The sequence below is a fragment of the Lepisma saccharinum genome, chromosome 3 (genome assembly GCF_977018435.1).
Source record: "Lepisma saccharinum chromosome 3, izLepSacc3.1, whole genome shotgun sequence".
NCBI classification, from domain to species: Eukaryota; Metazoa; Arthropoda; class Insecta; order Zygentoma; family Lepismatidae; genus Lepisma; species Lepisma saccharinum.
Genome location: NC_139231.1, coordinates 30,324,766 through 30,342,710, shown reverse-complemented (window position 1 = coordinate 30,342,710; position 17,945 = coordinate 30,324,766). Strand labels below are relative to the sequence as shown.

Here is a 17,945-nt window from a genome sequence, read left to right as displayed (position 1 = left end):
TAACCAAATTATACATGATGTCCTACAAAAACCTGCTAAATTAGATAACTTCCAATAAATATTATATTTAGCACATCACTAAATTTTGAAGCAAATTAGCTAACAATTAACTTGGTAAATTCTAAATACTAAATATCATTATGTATTCAAATGAAAAAACATTACCTGATAAAGAAATTCTCTTGGAAACCAGCAGTCACTTTACAGGGAACTTATCACAGCTGCCATCTGGAAAGTAGGGAATGCTGGGTAATTTTACACTGTTGCCAAACAACTATAGAAAGTATACTATTTACCAATAGAGATAACATTTCACTAGATGTATTTTCAAAAATTATTTTGTCTCATTTTGTATGGAATTACCCTGGGGTAATTCCACGGTCACTTATGTTTGAGTTTTTTATTACTCACACACTAATACCCTCTTCCTAATTCGGACTGGTAACGTAACGTAACATAAGTTACCATTTACTGTAACGTAAGTGACTACTATTTTATTTTTGCTCTCTTTACACATGAGTATTCTTAATATCTCAAAATGGTTTTGAGTTCCAAGACACTATCTAAGTTGACACAAAGTTATATTTTTTAAATCGTAAAAGCAAAACAGGAATAAAACTGCAAGTTTACTTTTCGCATATTACTGTCACATTTTGTGTAATGTAAGTGACAGTTTTATTTCATTTTTTTCATTATATAATGAATAACATTGATCAAATTTGAGTGAGAAAGTTGAATTATAATTTTAATTAAGCTAAGGAAATTTTTAAACTGTGGTAAAAGTAGTAAATTATTGTGAAATCACATTTCAAATAATTTTATCTTCTCTGAATGTAACGTTAAGTGACCGTGGAATTATTCACATGGGAAACATATTTAGCTTTATGGTGTAATATTTACACACTCATATTTTCTTGCTATGTCAATATTATGAGAAAACTTTTGTATTTGAATCTTTCTTATTTAACGTTAATCGTAAGAAGATGGGTGATGAAATTGATCAAGGGACACTCACAAAGAACACACATGTTGGTACTGAGATTTGAACCCGGGAACATTAATGGCAAGATTGAAAGTTTATCACTTAATGTGTTCGGCCACAAAGCCAGCTATGAAAAAAATTAATTAGGAAAAAATGTACAAAACAAATAGGAAATATGATTCACAGAGAATACTGACAACATATCTTAGCAATTGAAAACTGAATTTACCACTTAAATACAAGTCCTCGTGAACAACTTGATATCTACATTAATCAAAACTGTTAGGTTCTAAGGGTTATTATTATTTATTATTTGAAGTAGGGTTACACTTAAGCTTACAGTTTATTTTACACAGATTATCTTTCTATAAAAGCAGCTTTTTGCCCTTTTTGACTGCAATTTTCAACTTGGTGACATCAGGGAAAGTGATGGCATAGAATAGCATAACCAGTTTTTACTGAATTCTACGATCAACTCAAGGGCAATGTCTATTTTATGATGACCAATTCTTCAAGTCCTGGTATTTGGTAAAAGGGTAGCAGTGCTCATTTTAGAGAAACACAGGTATGAACAGATAAGCACGAAATTCTGAAATTCAGGAGACTGAACCATGCCTCCTCCATTGAAGAGGCTGGCTGCCTTCTTAGTGCTACTCTTATACAATCAAACAAATTTGTTGAATTTCACCTTTGGCACCCATAAATTAAATATGTACAAAATACTGCAGTCATGTAGCAAACATGCAACAAAAACTGGAACAGAATAGTAGTCTCATATATGTTCTGCCACACTCAGCATAAATATATACTTCTGTAGGCAATAGGCTTTAATTACATTTCAGAATAGTTTATAAAAAAGTAATTACCATTAGGTGCAGAACCAAGAGCTGCTGGTCCTACCCCGGCATATATGCCACGAAAACCGCCAGCTTTCCAAAACCCCTGTCTACTCTGAAGACGTGTCTTTATAGTATCAAGAGGGAATAATGTGATATCTACAGCAATTCCTGCAGCTCCTCCAGCCTTTAATAAATAAATACACTAAATTAATACCATTTAATAAATAAGAGGACATAGTACACACACATATGATGCTCAAAATTGAACAGTTGTGTAGAGATAAAGAAATGGTGCACTGTGAAAGCAACAATTCGTTGCACATCTGTTTGGTAGCATAGAATCACATACATTCTCTTGTCAACATTGCTTCTTCTACAGATATAATGTCTGTGTATAAACAGAGTATGCACAAAAACCTGATCAAAACAAGGTTTTTGCTTTAATATTATTTTTTCCACATTCCATAAGTGATGAAAATGTGCTGGAAGTACATGCTACCACTTATTTTGTACTGCCTTTGTGCCACTTCTGGCCAAGTGTGATAATGAGGATGAATGATGCTTAAATAAAATTGATGAAGAGACACACCCACACACATTCATGAAAATTAAAACACCTTCAATAATCTTCAGAGCACAACAGTGTGCTTTTACAATAGATAGGTGAAAAAAAGGAAGAAGCACGACACCAAGTTTAGTTGATAGTTCATTGTAAAAAGTTTTGAATTGGATTATGCAGCACTAAAAAAAAAGCATGATACGTACTCTGGTCTAACATTACACTACTATCGGATTAAAAAATTATGGATATTCGAGTTTGGACTGCAATTAAAAGTTAACCAGTAGATCTACATAAAAACGAGTAACATCAAAATTTAGCTTATTCAATTCTGTGGTAATCTATGGTAATATTTTTTTTCGTGTATCCCTTCGATTTTCTAGATCATCGTAAGAACAAAAAAAAAAAGTGCCTTTCTTAGTTCTGTCACTACAGTGATGTTGGCACATTCAACACACATCTTTTCTCAATTGAATAAAAATCTGTATATAATCGGTTTCGCAATGTGAAGTGACAATGGTAATGGTTTTTAAAAACAGCTGCAACGAGCTTTAAAACAAGATCAAGATCATATTTGTAAGACCACCCAATACTAAGAAAAAGGTTGTTTTATGAAACAGTTAAGAACCTTTTTTGGCTGATTTAAAAAAAGAGAAAATTAAGGACTAGTTAAAACCTTTCTATATAAACAGTATTTAAATTTCATCATGATCGGCCCAGAAGTTTTCTTATTTACAGAATATCAAAGAAAGCAATCATTTGGAAAACAAATAAAATGGCACTTTTTTTTTTCTCTCACGACAATAAAATACCGAAGGCATACTCGAAAAAAAAATTGTTACCATGGTTTAACGCAGAATTTAATGAGCTAAATTTTGATGTAACTTGTTTATATGTAGGTCTACTGATTAATTTTTGAGTCCAAACTTGAGCATTCATAATTTTTAATCCAATAGTTGGTAAATACTTGAAGTTTGATGCTTCAAGAAAGGGATTAGCACAATTTCGTGTTCCACGAAGCACTAGTGATCAGAGAAAATACATGAAAAGTAGCTTATGCAAACTTCAATGCTTCTCAACAAGCAGCCATTCTTCAGTTACTGACATCTTACACATGGTAGGCTTGAAGGAGTTTTGCGCTTAAGATTAGATACCATATAACCCAGACACGTATGAACTGGGATGGAGGCTTAAGCCCCTTCTGAAATTTTGTGGTTTACACTACATCAAGTTACATTTTTGACTTCTCATGTGTGTGATAAAATACTGTGATAATTTAACAAGATAAATAATTATCGAAGCAAGGCAGAGAATGTTCTAGAACCTTGAGAGCTAACCCTGTTATTGATAATATTAGATGCGACCTTTTCTTACACTTTTGGCATTGTCACACAGCGAGCATGAGCATCATTTAAAGATTTGTCAGCATTTGGAATATGCAACACAAAGCATTGTTCAAGGTAGATCTAGTGGTTTGAAAATGACACATTTTTTTCATAAAATACTGGAGTTTAGTACCAGTTCCAGTTTGGATCCAAAGCTGAAGACATTGACAACAGTGGAACTCGCGGAGCCTCAGTGTAGTGCTAGTTCCTGTCCAGAGCCAAAGAGATCTAAAGTCTGTATAAAGTGAATTTTTCAACAGTACTGGATATCAGAGTGCATCCCTTCGATTTTCTAGATCATCATCAGAACAAAAAAAAAGTGCCTTTCTTAGTTCTGTCACTACAGCGATGTTGGCACATTCAACACACATTTGTTTGTTATAACACAAGGTTTCTTAAAAAAATATATATTATTAAAATGAAACTGTTGAGTGGTAAATTATTTGTGCTCCGACCAAATTTAGTGTATCCATTCCAAGTCTTTCATGGGATAAAAAGAACTTTTCAAGTCGCCTGACTGAGGAAGTGGAACTGGGTTTTTTATTCAAGAATTGATGATGGAGTTTATTGTAAAGTTTGTGTTGTATTTGCTGCAGAACTAACCAACAAGGGCAGTCACCTTTTATTATGGAAAGATGCCGTGGGGAAATTTGACATAGGTACACTCAAACACTAATGATCACAATGAGGCAGCTATTAAGGCTGAAAATTTAATAAATGTTGAGAAGAATGAAGGAGAAAGAAGAAAGTGGTACTCCCACCAGTTGTTCAGACAAACATCAACATGAGCTGCCATCCCAATGTGACATTGACAGTTGTTCCATAAACATTTACCTGTGGTGGTCCAATAAATCTTGAAGATCCAAGTCACAAGGATTGGAAATTTAGGGCTTTGTTCAAGTTTTGTGCAAAGGCAGGGGGACAACACTCTAAAGGATCAAATCCAGACCTGAAGGAAGAATGCATCTTACTTCAATCCAGTTACTCAATATGAAGTTATAAAAACTTCCGTTGGACTGATTTTAAAAAAAATGTGTCCAAGTACTTTACCATATTGGGAGACAAAACTTTAGATGTGTTGGGAATGGTACAGTTTTCACTATGCATTACATTTGTTTCGCAATCCAACTGTATTCAAGAAAACGTCTTCTCTGTTTCGTGCTGTTATATGGCATGACTGCTGAAGCCATGAAAGAGACAATTTTGAACACTTGTCAGTGCTTAGGCCTGAATATGAACAATTTGGTGGGTCTCGGCTTTGATTAATATGTAAACATGGGAGGACATATCAGTGGTGTTCAGGCTCAAATCAGAGAGAAGTTTCTACGAGTTTCCAATGAACCGCCCACAGTTTGAATCTCAAGTATCGAGTGGGTTGTCCATCATGTGCACGTGTAACAGCTTCATAAAAATACTCGCACACCACAGATGTTTTAATGCCTGAAGAGAAGAAACGGCACCTTAGTATATTTTGGATATCGAAGACTGAAACCATCTTTATCTTTCTGTACTTGTGTGGAGCCTCCCCAATGGCACAGTGGTTGCGTCATCACCTTGTAATCAAGGGGTTCCGAGTTTGATTCCCAGTGGAGGTACATAGTGGTTCGGATCCCACTTTAAACTGTAGGCCCAGTCCCGAGTAGCCTTTCTGTGCAAAGTGGATTTAAAACAACAAATCAATCAATCAATCAATGTATGGATTTAAAACAACAAATCAATCAATCAATCAATGCACTTGTGTGGGTATCCACATGCAATCACACATACTGAGATGGCTTCACACACACACAACTCCTCCCCAAGCCCCCTGGCTCTCTGGACTAGAAATTGTGGTCTGTACTTCAAGACATGATTTGAAAGAAGATATAATGCAGTATTGTCACTTTGAACCACTTGTCTTGTAAAGGCAGTGGAAGATTTCCCCCTCAATAGAGGCATAATGCAATTGATGATGGCCACAGAGACTTAGGTCTTATGTGCAGGTCAAAGGTGGTTTGTATACAATATATCCACCTAACACATACCCATAGGATATGATATCCTAAATGTATATTCTGTTATTTCATTCAGAGCTTTGAAATATTTATATGGTTAGACTGGGTGTGTATATGTAGAAAACTTTCAGATTATACCGGGTGTCTACCAAAATAACAAATCCAAAATGCTTGACTTTTTCTTGACCTATTTTTTTCATTATTTCTAACATTATTTAATCTATACTTAGGTATAGTTGGAAATTAAGAAAGTATATAATTTTAGATTTCCAAATATTCAATTTTATCAAATCACTGTACAGGTATATAGCAATATAAGTTCACTATACTGTAAAAAAATAGCACAGGTTCTTGACCTAAAGCATAATTTCTTGCCTTTCTTGACCAAGCCGTTGATTTGACTGGTAGACACCCTGTTATAATATCAATTAATCTGTGATGCAAAATAAACACATACCTAAAGCCTACTTCTTCAAAATACGTAGTTCATATAAAGCAAGTTAGTGAAGTTGGAATTATTACATGACGCACGGTTTTACAAGCGATATCAGGTGGAGTTACGGAGAGTGTGTTCTTGGCGACCAGCCAATAGCAGGAGTGCAACATTGTACAGTTAGGAAACTGCGGCGAGCAAGTTAAGCGCCGTTGTGACAGATTACTTTGGGTCACTTATACACACACGTAGGACGAAAGGGTGATTACGAGGAACAGGAATAGTGCGTAGGAAGAGTGTTGGATTACAGTGAGCGTGTTTTACATAGTGGCGCAATAGAAGCTGTAGCTAGGCAAGTAAGAGCTTGAATGCTATTGGTTAACATTGAATGGTGTCATTATGCAAAGACCAATCACAGCCTTAGAGTTGCAATGAGGTGAGTGATGTAAAAAGAATGAGAACAGTGCAGATGGTAACAGAAAAGGCGTAACATCAACTTTCTCGGTGCGGAAAGATTTCCTCGGTTAGCAGTAGTGCCTTCGGACGTCACGTTGTGAAAGATGAAACGCTGAATAAGTTTAAAGAAAAAGATAATAAAGTGGGTTTTAGTGCTAATCAGTGCAAGAATAGTATAGAAACAACAGCAGTGAAGAAAGTTGAGAAAAAAGTCTATTTGAAGATTATGAATTGATGGGAGACAGTCAATTAGTGAGATTTGCGAACGTTGTGTTAAACAGATCAGTGAAATTTAACGGAGAAGGAAGAAGATATGTCGGTTTGTGTGAGAATGAGTGTAAAGTTGATGACTTGTTACAAAAATTAAGGAAAATAGAAGATAGCATCAAGTTCGATAAAGTGTTAGTTTTAATAGGTACAAATGATGTCTTAAAAAGAGGAAAAAAGGAAGATTTTAAGAAATCCTACGTAGAGTTAGTAGACTTATTGGAGAATAAGAGTGAAGAGATTGTTTTGTGTACGGTTCCTCCTGTGCCTGCAGTTATGATCATTGGAAAAAACTTACATTCTTTAATAGAGTGATTAAAGAGTTGGGAAAAAGAGAAAAAGTGCAAGTGCTCAACCTAGATAGTTTGTTTTTGAAGGATAACGGAGAAATTAACTTAGATAAATATGAGAAGACGATGGGAAATGGTTAAAATTATCGACAAGACTTGGTGCATTGGAATGAAGTAGCAATGAGAGAATTTGTAATGCTTTTTGAAAAGAGTTTATTACAAGTGTGTAAAATTGACGTGAGGTGGTATGAAGATTTAGTGGATGAAGATAGTGCATTCAAAGAAGAAATTTTGAACAGTCCGGCTAACAGAAGAAAGATTCAACATTCAGTCTGCGTGAAAGCTAGGGTCAATAAACTTCAAGTGACATGCTTAATACGACACCTGAAGTATGATTTCGATAATGTCAGAGAAGACATGGAAAAAGGTCACATTTGAGATGACAAGACCTTCATTAACTAAAGTAGATAATTTAATTTTGATTGACTACACAGGAAAAAAGAAATCTAGAGTGCTAGGAAAAACAGTGACTATACTTAACCTGGAAGGAGCTGAATTATTGATGGAGTTTGTCGTGGTTAAAGATCTTAATCTACCAGTGATATTAGGAAGCGACTTTTGTTTACAATAGACTTTCAAGAAAAGAAGATGTTTTTTAATACGGAAGTTGGAAGAAACGTTATTAAGTTTTTACCCACACAATATGAAGAGGAAGAATGTGAAAAGAAAGCCAATGTGAGTCACGTACGAGTAGAGAGAGATGATTGTTTGCAATATACTGAGAGAGCTGAAGTGTTGCCAACTGCAAAAGTTAAAGACCAAAGAGATGCTACAATGAATGATTTGCGGGAACGAATACAATTTTCTGAAGAATTAACTAGTACACAAAAGATGGAGTTATTGGATGTGTTGTCTCCTCTAATACATGTTTTTTCTGATAGACCGGGCACTTGTAATAAGTTTACATATGACATCACGTTAACAGACGATGAACCAGTTGTGGGACAATTCTATTCTGTACCTTTTGCATTGAAAAATGAAGTGAGGGGATGAATTGAGCAGTGGCAGAGAGATGATATTGTAGAATTGGGTCACTCACCATATTTAAATCCACTTTTGGTAGTGCCTAAGCCTCAAAGTGATGAAAAAAGAGTTGTGGTAGATTTTCGTGCAACCAATCAAAAGATAAGACTAGAAAAAAACAGAGTAGTTAAATTAGATGATATTTTGTTAAATATCAATGGAAAGACGTATTTTACCTCTCTTGATCTGTTGGCAGGTTATTTTCAGATACCACTTACAGAAAATAGTAAGGCATGTACGGCATTTATTTGTGAGGGGAAAATGTCCAAATTTTGGAAATTACCTTTTGGAATTGCGACAGGCGTTTCTGCCTTTACTAGTGCTTTGAATCATGTTTTGGGAAATGTGTCAGAATTTTGTATAATATATGTTGACATTTATTAATTTTTGATAGTACTTTTGAAGATCATGTAAAACATTTGCAAATTGTATTGAAAAAATTGCACGAAGCTGGAATGACAGTTAAGATAAACAGAATTTTGTAAGAAGGAAGGTCTTAGGACCCCTTATCTCTTGTTCTGGTGTGAGGGCCAATCCTGAAAAAGTGAAAAGCATTTTAGAATTGCAAGAACCTAGAAATAAAAAGGAGATACAGAAGTTACTGGAAAGTTTCACATGGTTGAAGAGATTTGTACCTAATTTTTCCAATATTATAGCTCCTATAGCTGATTTGTTGCATAAAAATAAGAAATGGCAATGGGGAGCCACAGAACAAGCAAGTTTCGATAAAAAGAAAGAGGTAATTGCTAAGGAAACCATGTTATGTCACCCTAATTTTAACAAAAAATTCTATATTAGTTGTGATGCATCTTCAGTTGCTATTGGTGGTTATTTGTTTCAAATAACAAAATTACAGCATTACTGAATTAGCTTGTCTAGAAGTGTTATTTTGCGTAAACAAATTTGAAATGTATATATCAGGTCCGGAGTTTGAGGTTTTAACTGATCACAAAGCACTACAATGGCTGAATTCCGCTAAACACTGGAATCTGCGATTGTGTAGATGGTCGTTAGAATTAGGAAAACACAAATTTAAAGTAATTTATGTTAGAGGAGTGGAAAATAATTTATCTGATTTATTGTCAAGAAACCACCCGGAATTTGAAATAGAAAAAGTGTTTAACACAATTGGTAACTTGAAACTTGAAAATTTACCTTTTTTAAGGAACAATTAAAACAGGTGCAATGGAAAGATGAGATATTGAGGGAAATGTACAGGGGAATGTTATGAGATCAAGAATAATAAATGTAAACAAATTTTATCAACTAGAAGAGGGTGTTCTGTTGACTAGAAATTACCATTTTTTGGAAAATTGGAGATTGTGTTTGCCAAAAATTTTTGTAGCTGATGTGATTAAGGTTTATCATGATCAATGTGGACATTTTGGTATTGATAAAGTAGTAAATAGGCTGAAAAAATCATTTGTTTGGAGAGGGATGAGAGAGGATGTGAGAAATTGGATAAATCACTGTGTTATCTGTGCGAAAACTAAACCAGATAAACACCCTATTAAAGCCAAATTGGGTATGCATGTCATTAATAACGTAAGGGAGCAAGTATTTGTAGATTTGCAAGGCCAGTTGCCTACTGGGCCTCGTAGAGAGAAATTTTTGTTAACAGTGTTGGATGGGTTTTCTAGGTATTTAGTTGCTTAAGCTATACCAAACGCTACTACAGAAAAAGTTCTGGATAAGCTGGTTAATTGCAGTGGTCAGAAGTAGCGAGCTACATTTTGAAAATTGTAGTTGTAGCGGTAGCGAAGCTACAAAATTCTTGTAGTTGTAGCGAAAATTTCGCTACAGCTACATTTTTCCTCAGCATTTTGAGGTGAATTTTGAATGTGGCAACAGTGTCAGAAAAAATCGACAGTAACCCTTAATTTTGCAGGAGGTTCATAAAGACAGTCTATTACATGGAGATACAGATTATCTAGATTGTAGATTATACATATCTGCGTAATTTATTTAATTAGTATCTGAATAATTCAGATATCCAGATAACTAACTGACATATATGAATATATTCCTGCTAACAGCTACGTTTTTTTAGCTGCATCTTTATTTTGGGGAGAAACATGCCTCGTTTGCTGCACCACTGGAAAAATGTGCCTCGTTTGCGTCACCCCCGGAACAAATCCTGTGGATATTCATGGTGTAAGAGACACCAAAATGTTATTAATTGCTGTGTAAGACACAACTTGCAGTGCAAAAACGAGCGATGGATTCTCCACTGCACTGAGAAGGGAATAGTGCCAGCAATAAATGGCTCAGTACGTTAACAGCATTGATCATCGTCAGTATATAGGATCTCACCAGCAAGAAATTATTGTTACATGAATGATAGAGTTTCTGGAATTACAATTATTTTCGCGATAGTATTTGTTCAAAAATTTTCCTGCAGAAACGACAATTTTCTTTAGTTAATATACATAGTTTTCAAATTTATGTATTTCTCCAACTTTTGCGTCACTTTTCTGTAACTTTTCCTAATCATGACATCATCATCATCATCCTTTGCAGTTTCCTGCTTCTGGCTGAGTCGGCATAGAAGTCAAACCTCTCCATTTTTTCCTGGTCTTTCACCACTCATCTCTTTCCAAGGTGTTCCAATCTTGTCCTTGTCTCCTAACACTCTCCACTATCTGCTCTTTCCACCGACATCTTGGTCTCCCCCTTGGCCTTATTCCCACTCTTTGTGCATTGTAAGCTCTTAATGGTAGTCTTTCTGCATCCATCCTCCTCATGTGTCCGAACCATCTCATCTGTGCCTGATCTATTCCGTCCTGAAGCTTCACTACACCCACTGTGTCGGATCTCGTCATTTCTTATTCTATCCCTTCTACTGTAGTCTTCCTCAAAAGACTCCTTAAAAATTTAATCTCCACTGAATGAATCTTTTCTTTGTATCTCTATGTCATTGTCCAAGTCTCTGCTCCATACGTAATTATTGGCACATAGTATGTGTTATATATTACCTTCTTGCATTTCATAGGTACATCCCTGTTCCATATTAAGAATGCTTTGATATAGTCCACCACCCATTTGTCCTCTTCTGTTTACCTCCTCATCTATTCTTCCACTTCTCTCAATCATGACAATGAGGATGAATGGTTTATTTAATTATTATCTTATCTATAGTCGCTTTCTGCCACTTTCGGCTAATTGTGAAAACGAGGAAGAATGATAAGCAGTGTGGAGAATGGAGGAGCAGGAGGATCTCATCCTCCCAACTAGGCGTCTTTCCTAGTTTTTGTTTTGAGTCCATTTTATGCATAGATAAGCTGATCGAGACTGGATCCTAACCACTATGTGCCTCCGCTGGGTATCGAACCTGGGGCCCCTTTTGTAGTCAAAGGGCTCCAGGTACTTTTCATTCAAAATGGTGACTTCATATCAGTCTATAAAAAATGAAATATTTATTCTCAAGAAAAATATGTCGATGTGAACATAAATACGTAATCCTACCAAATTTTATTTGTGTATAGTTGTAATAATTAAGTTGGGTAACACCCTAATTGCAATATTCATATATCAAATTTGAATTGATATGCCACTTGCATAGGTATGGTATTCTTAAAAACTATAGTAAAAATAAGTATCTGAAGTAACACTGCTATCAAAATTATCGAATGACTGGAATCATGATAACAAATAACAGAATCTATTTACCAGTAGTAGGGGATTTTTTTAATTCCCATATGGTTGTTTTCATTTTTTATGCAGAAGCAGCGCAAAAAGTAGCGAGTATCGAACAGCAGTAGTGTAGCAAGCTACTTTTTGGTAAATGTAGTTGTAGCTGTAGCGAAGCTACATTTTGGAAGAGTAGCTATAGCTGTAGCGAAGCTACTTTTAAAATGTAGCGTTCTGATCACTAGTTAATTGTTACTTTGTTCATTTGGGTATACCGAAAAGATTGATTTGCAATAGAGGGTCTTGTTTTATAAGTAAACAGTTTAAACAGAAAACGAGAGTTTGGTGTTGAGATATATTACTGTAGCAGTTATCATCCTAAAACCAATTTAGTAGAACGTGCTCACCAGGAGATTAACCGACTCATGAGAATATATTGTGAAGACATGCATAAAGATTGGCCGTTGTATGTTAGTACAATTGTTAACTTATTGAATTATTCCATAAATGAAACTTTAGGAGAAGCTCCTGTCTCAGTACATTTAAATGAACAGATTGATGGAAATTTGAAAGCTATATTTGGAATCAAAAATGAAATTAATGTCAACTGGAGTAATAAACTAAAAATGGTGAAAGTCAAAACTTGTGAAAAAAGACAGAAATTTGTAGATAAACATGCTGAAAAAGAAGTAGGTAGAACGGAAATTGTAGAAGTTGATTTAGTATTTTTGAAGACTCATAAGCATAGTTCATTAATTGATAAAAAGATTGCTAAATATTTTGACTTGTTTAGAGGGCTTTATTATTGTATGAAACAAACTAGAAATGGAGTTTTTGATCTATTAGATTGTGACACTGAGGAGTTGGTAAGTGACCAACATGTAGAAAACCTTAAGTTATGGAGATGTCCAAGGGAAAAGAAAATTGAGTACTGTAAAAAATTGAATGTTACCAATGTAGTAGGCTAGGTTTTGAAAACCGAAAAATACTTTTCATTTGAATTTAGAAGGTACTAAAGTTTTAGAGCTTTCAGTGAGAATTTGAAGAATATTTAGTAATTAGTTGATTAGAAAAGAAAAGTGCAGTGTTCAAAAAGTGAATGACCAACCGAGGAAGTCAAGTGACGAAAGTAAATAGAACTGATCATTTAGGACCAACCTAAAGAAATAAAAATTGCTCACTTGACTCGAAATTTTAATTTTTGCCCAGGGAGGGGCAGATTGTGACCGATTACTTTGGGTCACGTAAAATACCGCACATGTAGGACGAAAGGGTGATTACGAGGAACAGGAATATTGCGTAGGAAGAGTGTTGGATTACAGTGAGCGTGTTTTACATAGTGGCACAATAAAAGCTGTAGCTAGGCAGGTAAGAGCTTGAATGCTATTGGTTAACATTGCATGGTGTGATTATGCATAGACCAATCACAGCCTTAGAGTTGCAATGGGGTGAGTGATGCAAAAAGAACTAGAACAGTGCAGTTGGTAACAGAAAAGGCGTAACCTCAACTTTCTCGGTGCGGAAAGATTTCCTTGGTTAGCAGTAATGCCTTCGGATGTCGCATTGTGAGTTCCCCGCGATTGATCAAACTTTATCCAGGCGTCGTGAAAATACTTTTATAATCCCACATCACATTCTCTGGCATAAGAACAGCATAAGAAGAAAAGTTGATACCACTGTTTATAGTGTAAAATTTAGTGCATATTGGAATTTAAGGTTTATTTTCAAATACAAGGTAAAAATTAGATATTAGTAGTTTATTTCCTTTTGTGTTAATCTTTTTACAGTACACCAATTACCTAACTTAAGACTTGCGACTGACTGGTCGGTCTGGTGCCATAAACCCAGAGCTCACAAGCCGAATCAGGTTACTACAATCAAAGCAAGAGTAAAATTAGAAAGCAAGTAAACAACCACAACATTGCAAACAGTTGAACCGTGTTCTGTATTTTTTTTTTCATGCAAGAAGTTCTTTATAAAACTTGCCACTTTATGGTTCATCATTGCATGGGGCACGACATTATGAACCTGACTGTCCAAGTCCCATGAATTTCAGTCGCCTACAGCCGGAAATATAGTTTCTCGAAGAAACAAGGTCAACGGCACGTTTCTACACACACACAATGACCCTTCGTTTTCCTTCAGTGTTCCGCCTGTTTTTTTTTTTATTTGCCACCTTGTTAACACCGCTGAGTTGTGTCTTGGTAAAGCTATGGGTGTCAAATTCGGCTCAATATGAATAATGGCCCTTCATTGTCGTGGGCGTTTACGAACATTGCGAGTCTGAGTCACTTTCAGTTCAGCGTTTTCGTAACAAGGGCGGTGTAAGATAATTGTACTCGTGCGCCACGCAGAACAGTTGTGAGACGATTCAATATGGTTCTTATTGATTGATTAAATGTTGGTTTATTTTACTTCGCTTTTCTGCTACCTTTGGGTAATCGCAAAGATGAGGATGGATGATGATATGATGAAATTGATGAAGGGACACTTAGAAACACCTATGCCTGGGCCAGGATTCAAACCCGGGACCCCTGGCATCGTAGCACCCTGTGAAGTCCACTTCTTATGTTCGATAATTATGCAATAGTGTGTGTTCCGCGAGTGTTACTTAATAATTTCGTACCAGCCCCCATGGTGGAGTGGTTAGCATATCGTACTACGATGCCAAGGGTCCCAGGTTCAAATCCCGGCCTGGACATGGATTTTGTGAATGTCCATCCATCAATTTCATCATATAATCACTCATTCCCATCTTCGCAATTAGCCAAAAGTCACAGAAAAGTTAAATAAAATAAAGTAAAGAAAAATCAAATTAATAATTTCGCTCTTGAAACCTATTACAAGTAGTACAGGCACCAAGGGTAAAATACTACGTTCACAAGACAGAAATCTTAGTTTTATAGTGTATTCTTGCTTCAAGGAATTGGCGTCAGAAGAAGTGCGTGCTGAAACAGTGTTTTCTCAGAGTCGAGAACTTACGGCTAAAGCATGTGGTGTCTGTGTGCATACTGTGTAGCGTATTATAAAACAGGGTAATGTATCTACCACAGAAATCGGTAAACTCCTATTCAAATCTTCTGGGAAACATGCCAGAAAACAGAAACGAGAGTGATGACGATGGTCTTGCAGTTCCTCTATAATAAATACCTTCAAACTTCATTCAGGCATGAGTTTCTCTTACATGCTGCAGTGATATGATATAATCATGTGTAGAATTCTATACTATATATTTCATTGTACTCAAATATCACGTGCATGCATTATATAAAAAAAGCTGAATATTGGACACGGTGAAATCTCTGCATTTCCTTTCCGCTAGCAGTTGGTTTGGCAGCATTACGACAGCACTGGCTGCATATTGGCTGAACTCATGTTCCTTCTAAAAGCGTACGCCGTATAGTACAAGAACACGCATATTTTAGTCCGTTAGATGTGCTTCATTGGGACTCAATGATAATTAGATGATTTTCCCTGAGTTTTTACTTTTCTTCAAATTCCCTGAGAATTCCAGGTTTTCCAGGTGTGTGGGAACCCTGTACCTAGTCTCAATCCGTACATGGGACTCCAGTAGTAGTCAGTGTCCAAGATGGCAGTAAACGAAGAATGGATGCTTACTGGGAAACATAGATGCTTGTGTACGCTACATATAAAACTACATTTTATCCATAAATTGTACTTTGAAATTTTTTAACTGTGCTAATTACTTTCTAGAAGGTACAAATTTTCTTCCGCAATAAATTCAAGGGTAACAGTTTACTATATTGGAAACACATTTCTTTAATTTTAAACAAGAAACTACTTACGGAAATGAGTTTCTCCAAGGTTTACAACGTTCGAGGTATTTTCTTTCATCGTGGAATATATTTGACCGGGAAATCCTGTATTTTTCATGAGAAATATCTCACCGACGCACAATTGCTATTGCTTTGATTTGCTTGCCCTACGACAACCGGATGCTGCATACGTTTGATGATGTAAGCCCCTGTCAGTGTTCCAAACCCCCCCTTTTTTTTTTACTATGCTTGCCTAACGTAACCAAACCTAACCTTATCAGAAATGGTTCGTGGGGCTATCGGTCAACTACCGTGCATAATTGTTCGTGGGGCTATCCGTGAATGGTTTGTGTGGCTATTCGATAGCTACCCAGGCTATCCATCAGCTACCCGTGCATAATGTACAATTTGCACAAGTGACGAACATGATAGTAGGTATTTTTTGGTGGAGGTTGGAAACACTGCATGCCCACTACAGTAGTCAAGATTTGCCCACCGCCATATTCTGTGTTATGGAAGCGAAAAAAGGAGTCAAAGAAATTACTCTCTATGTGAAAAATTGGGTACCAGTTAGATAAGCCGGAGACACATTTAACTGGTTTATTTTCAAATAAAATCCATTTCTACTTACCTCATATGCATAGCGGAACATTTTTCGGTACTACTTTATTATACCGGAGACACCTATTAATGATTTATTTCACAATTTTTTAAATTGCTAACATACTATTCTGCATCGCAGAACATTTCTTTAGGTGAAATAATGAATTTCTAACGAAAATAATGTCTATTTCTTACATTAACGAGTACTTACTGTTGTTCCTTATTTCCCACAAACCATCCACGGGTAGTTCCAAAAACCAATGACGTTAGCCCAAAAAATCACGATAGCCCCATGAACCATCACGGGGACGAGGTATGCCTACTAGGTTAGGTTAGGCCTGTTAGGTTAGGTTCCATTAGCACTCCTTTCGTTCAATTTAGCATATACGGACAATACGAAAGCGTATTGTGCTCTCGTGCAGAAAGCAAATGGCGGCAGCAGCAATAGCGCGTCGGAAATAGATTTTTGTAGAAAACCACATGCATTCGCATTAAAATGGATCAAAACTACATTCCCGAACGTCAACAACGTTACAGAAAATGATTTGCATAAGTACTTTCTCCTGTAAATTTGAAGAAATCCGTCTCCGGTATAGTAAAGTGTTACCGTTGCTAATTCAGCGGGCAAATCTTGACTCACGTTGTCTATCGTCAGCTGATGTGCAGTGTTTCCAAACTTATGAACCGTTAATGCCGCGCAAACTATTCACAAAAGGTTTTTAAGAGTAAGGAGTAAGAAAAAAAATGTAGCAGAAAGTTAGTTTACGGAAGAAGAAAGTAAGGAATTTCGCATCTGGGTATTATTTGAAAACGTAATCTTGTAGCAATCTGTGCGAATAAAATTCCATGTATACCTGTAGAAGTGAGGTTACACCATGTACACGTTGACATACACCTACCACAAGTGATGTTATGAACGTAGGTTCCGAGATCGAACTCATTACTTCCTTTTCTGTTGGCTAAATACGTTCCGTTTGTCATTCTTACACGCACACATTTAACAACAAACGAGAACACTACAAGAAACAGAAACAACCTTCTAACTACATGTTTCACATGGATTTTAAAATTAGTACAAGGATCACGGTGCAAGGAAAAAACCAGGTCTTCCTTTTTGCACAACAGTTTTTCTACCTTGTGTTCTGACGTCAGATGAGAATGCTTACTAGGTTAGGTTTCATTAGCATAAATACAATGAATAATTATTATTTAAGCTAAGAGAACTACACATAGCTAGTCTAACCTAACAACGTAGAATTTTAGCCTAAAATGAAAAAGCTATATGCCGTGACGTCAGAATACAAGGTTGCTCAAGTCTTGTGCGATAAGTGAGACCCTTCAGGGAAAAACGAATCGCCTCAGGTTTCACTAGTGATAGTAATAATCTCCCTTTTATGTCCGGTCGGAGATAAAGAGATATTTTCTTTCGAGATAATTTCGCTTCGTATTTCTATACTGAGAATCAAAATTCTCGCAACGCATTTCTGTATCGCGTAAGTGCCTCAGAGGCACAAACACGAATTTTTGTCTCGGGGGGGATACCATGATAAACGTACCACTAATAATAATAATAATGTTATTATTATAACATTATCATTATTATTGTTATTATTGATGATTTGCTTTATTTTACTTCGTTTCTTGTGAA

At 35.9% G+C, this 17,945-nt stretch overlaps 1 protein-coding gene across 4 annotated transcripts in view; it reads right to left on the bottom strand.

Annotated features, from left to right (window-relative positions):
• LOC145984954 (mitochondrial S-adenosylmethionine carrier protein) overlaps positions 1-17,396 on the bottom strand; it is a 55,190-nt gene extending 37,794 nt beyond the window's left edge. For 2 of the 4 annotated variants that reach the window (XM_083118385.1, XM_083118387.1), the window contains exons 1-2: positions 17,152-17,396; positions 1,849-2,005 (exon numbers count right to left, since the gene is read on the bottom strand). In XM_083118385.1, coding sequence (XP_082974511.1) covers positions 1,849-2,005; positions 17,152-17,238 — 244 coding nt within the window. In that variant the 5' untranslated portion in view covers positions 17,239-17,396. The remainder of the gene's footprint in view (positions 1-1,848; positions 2,006-17,151) is intronic. The other 2 variants (XM_083118388.1, XM_083118389.1) reach the window with 2 other exon arrangements.
• Between the last annotated feature and the right edge of the window lie 549 nt (positions 17,397-17,945).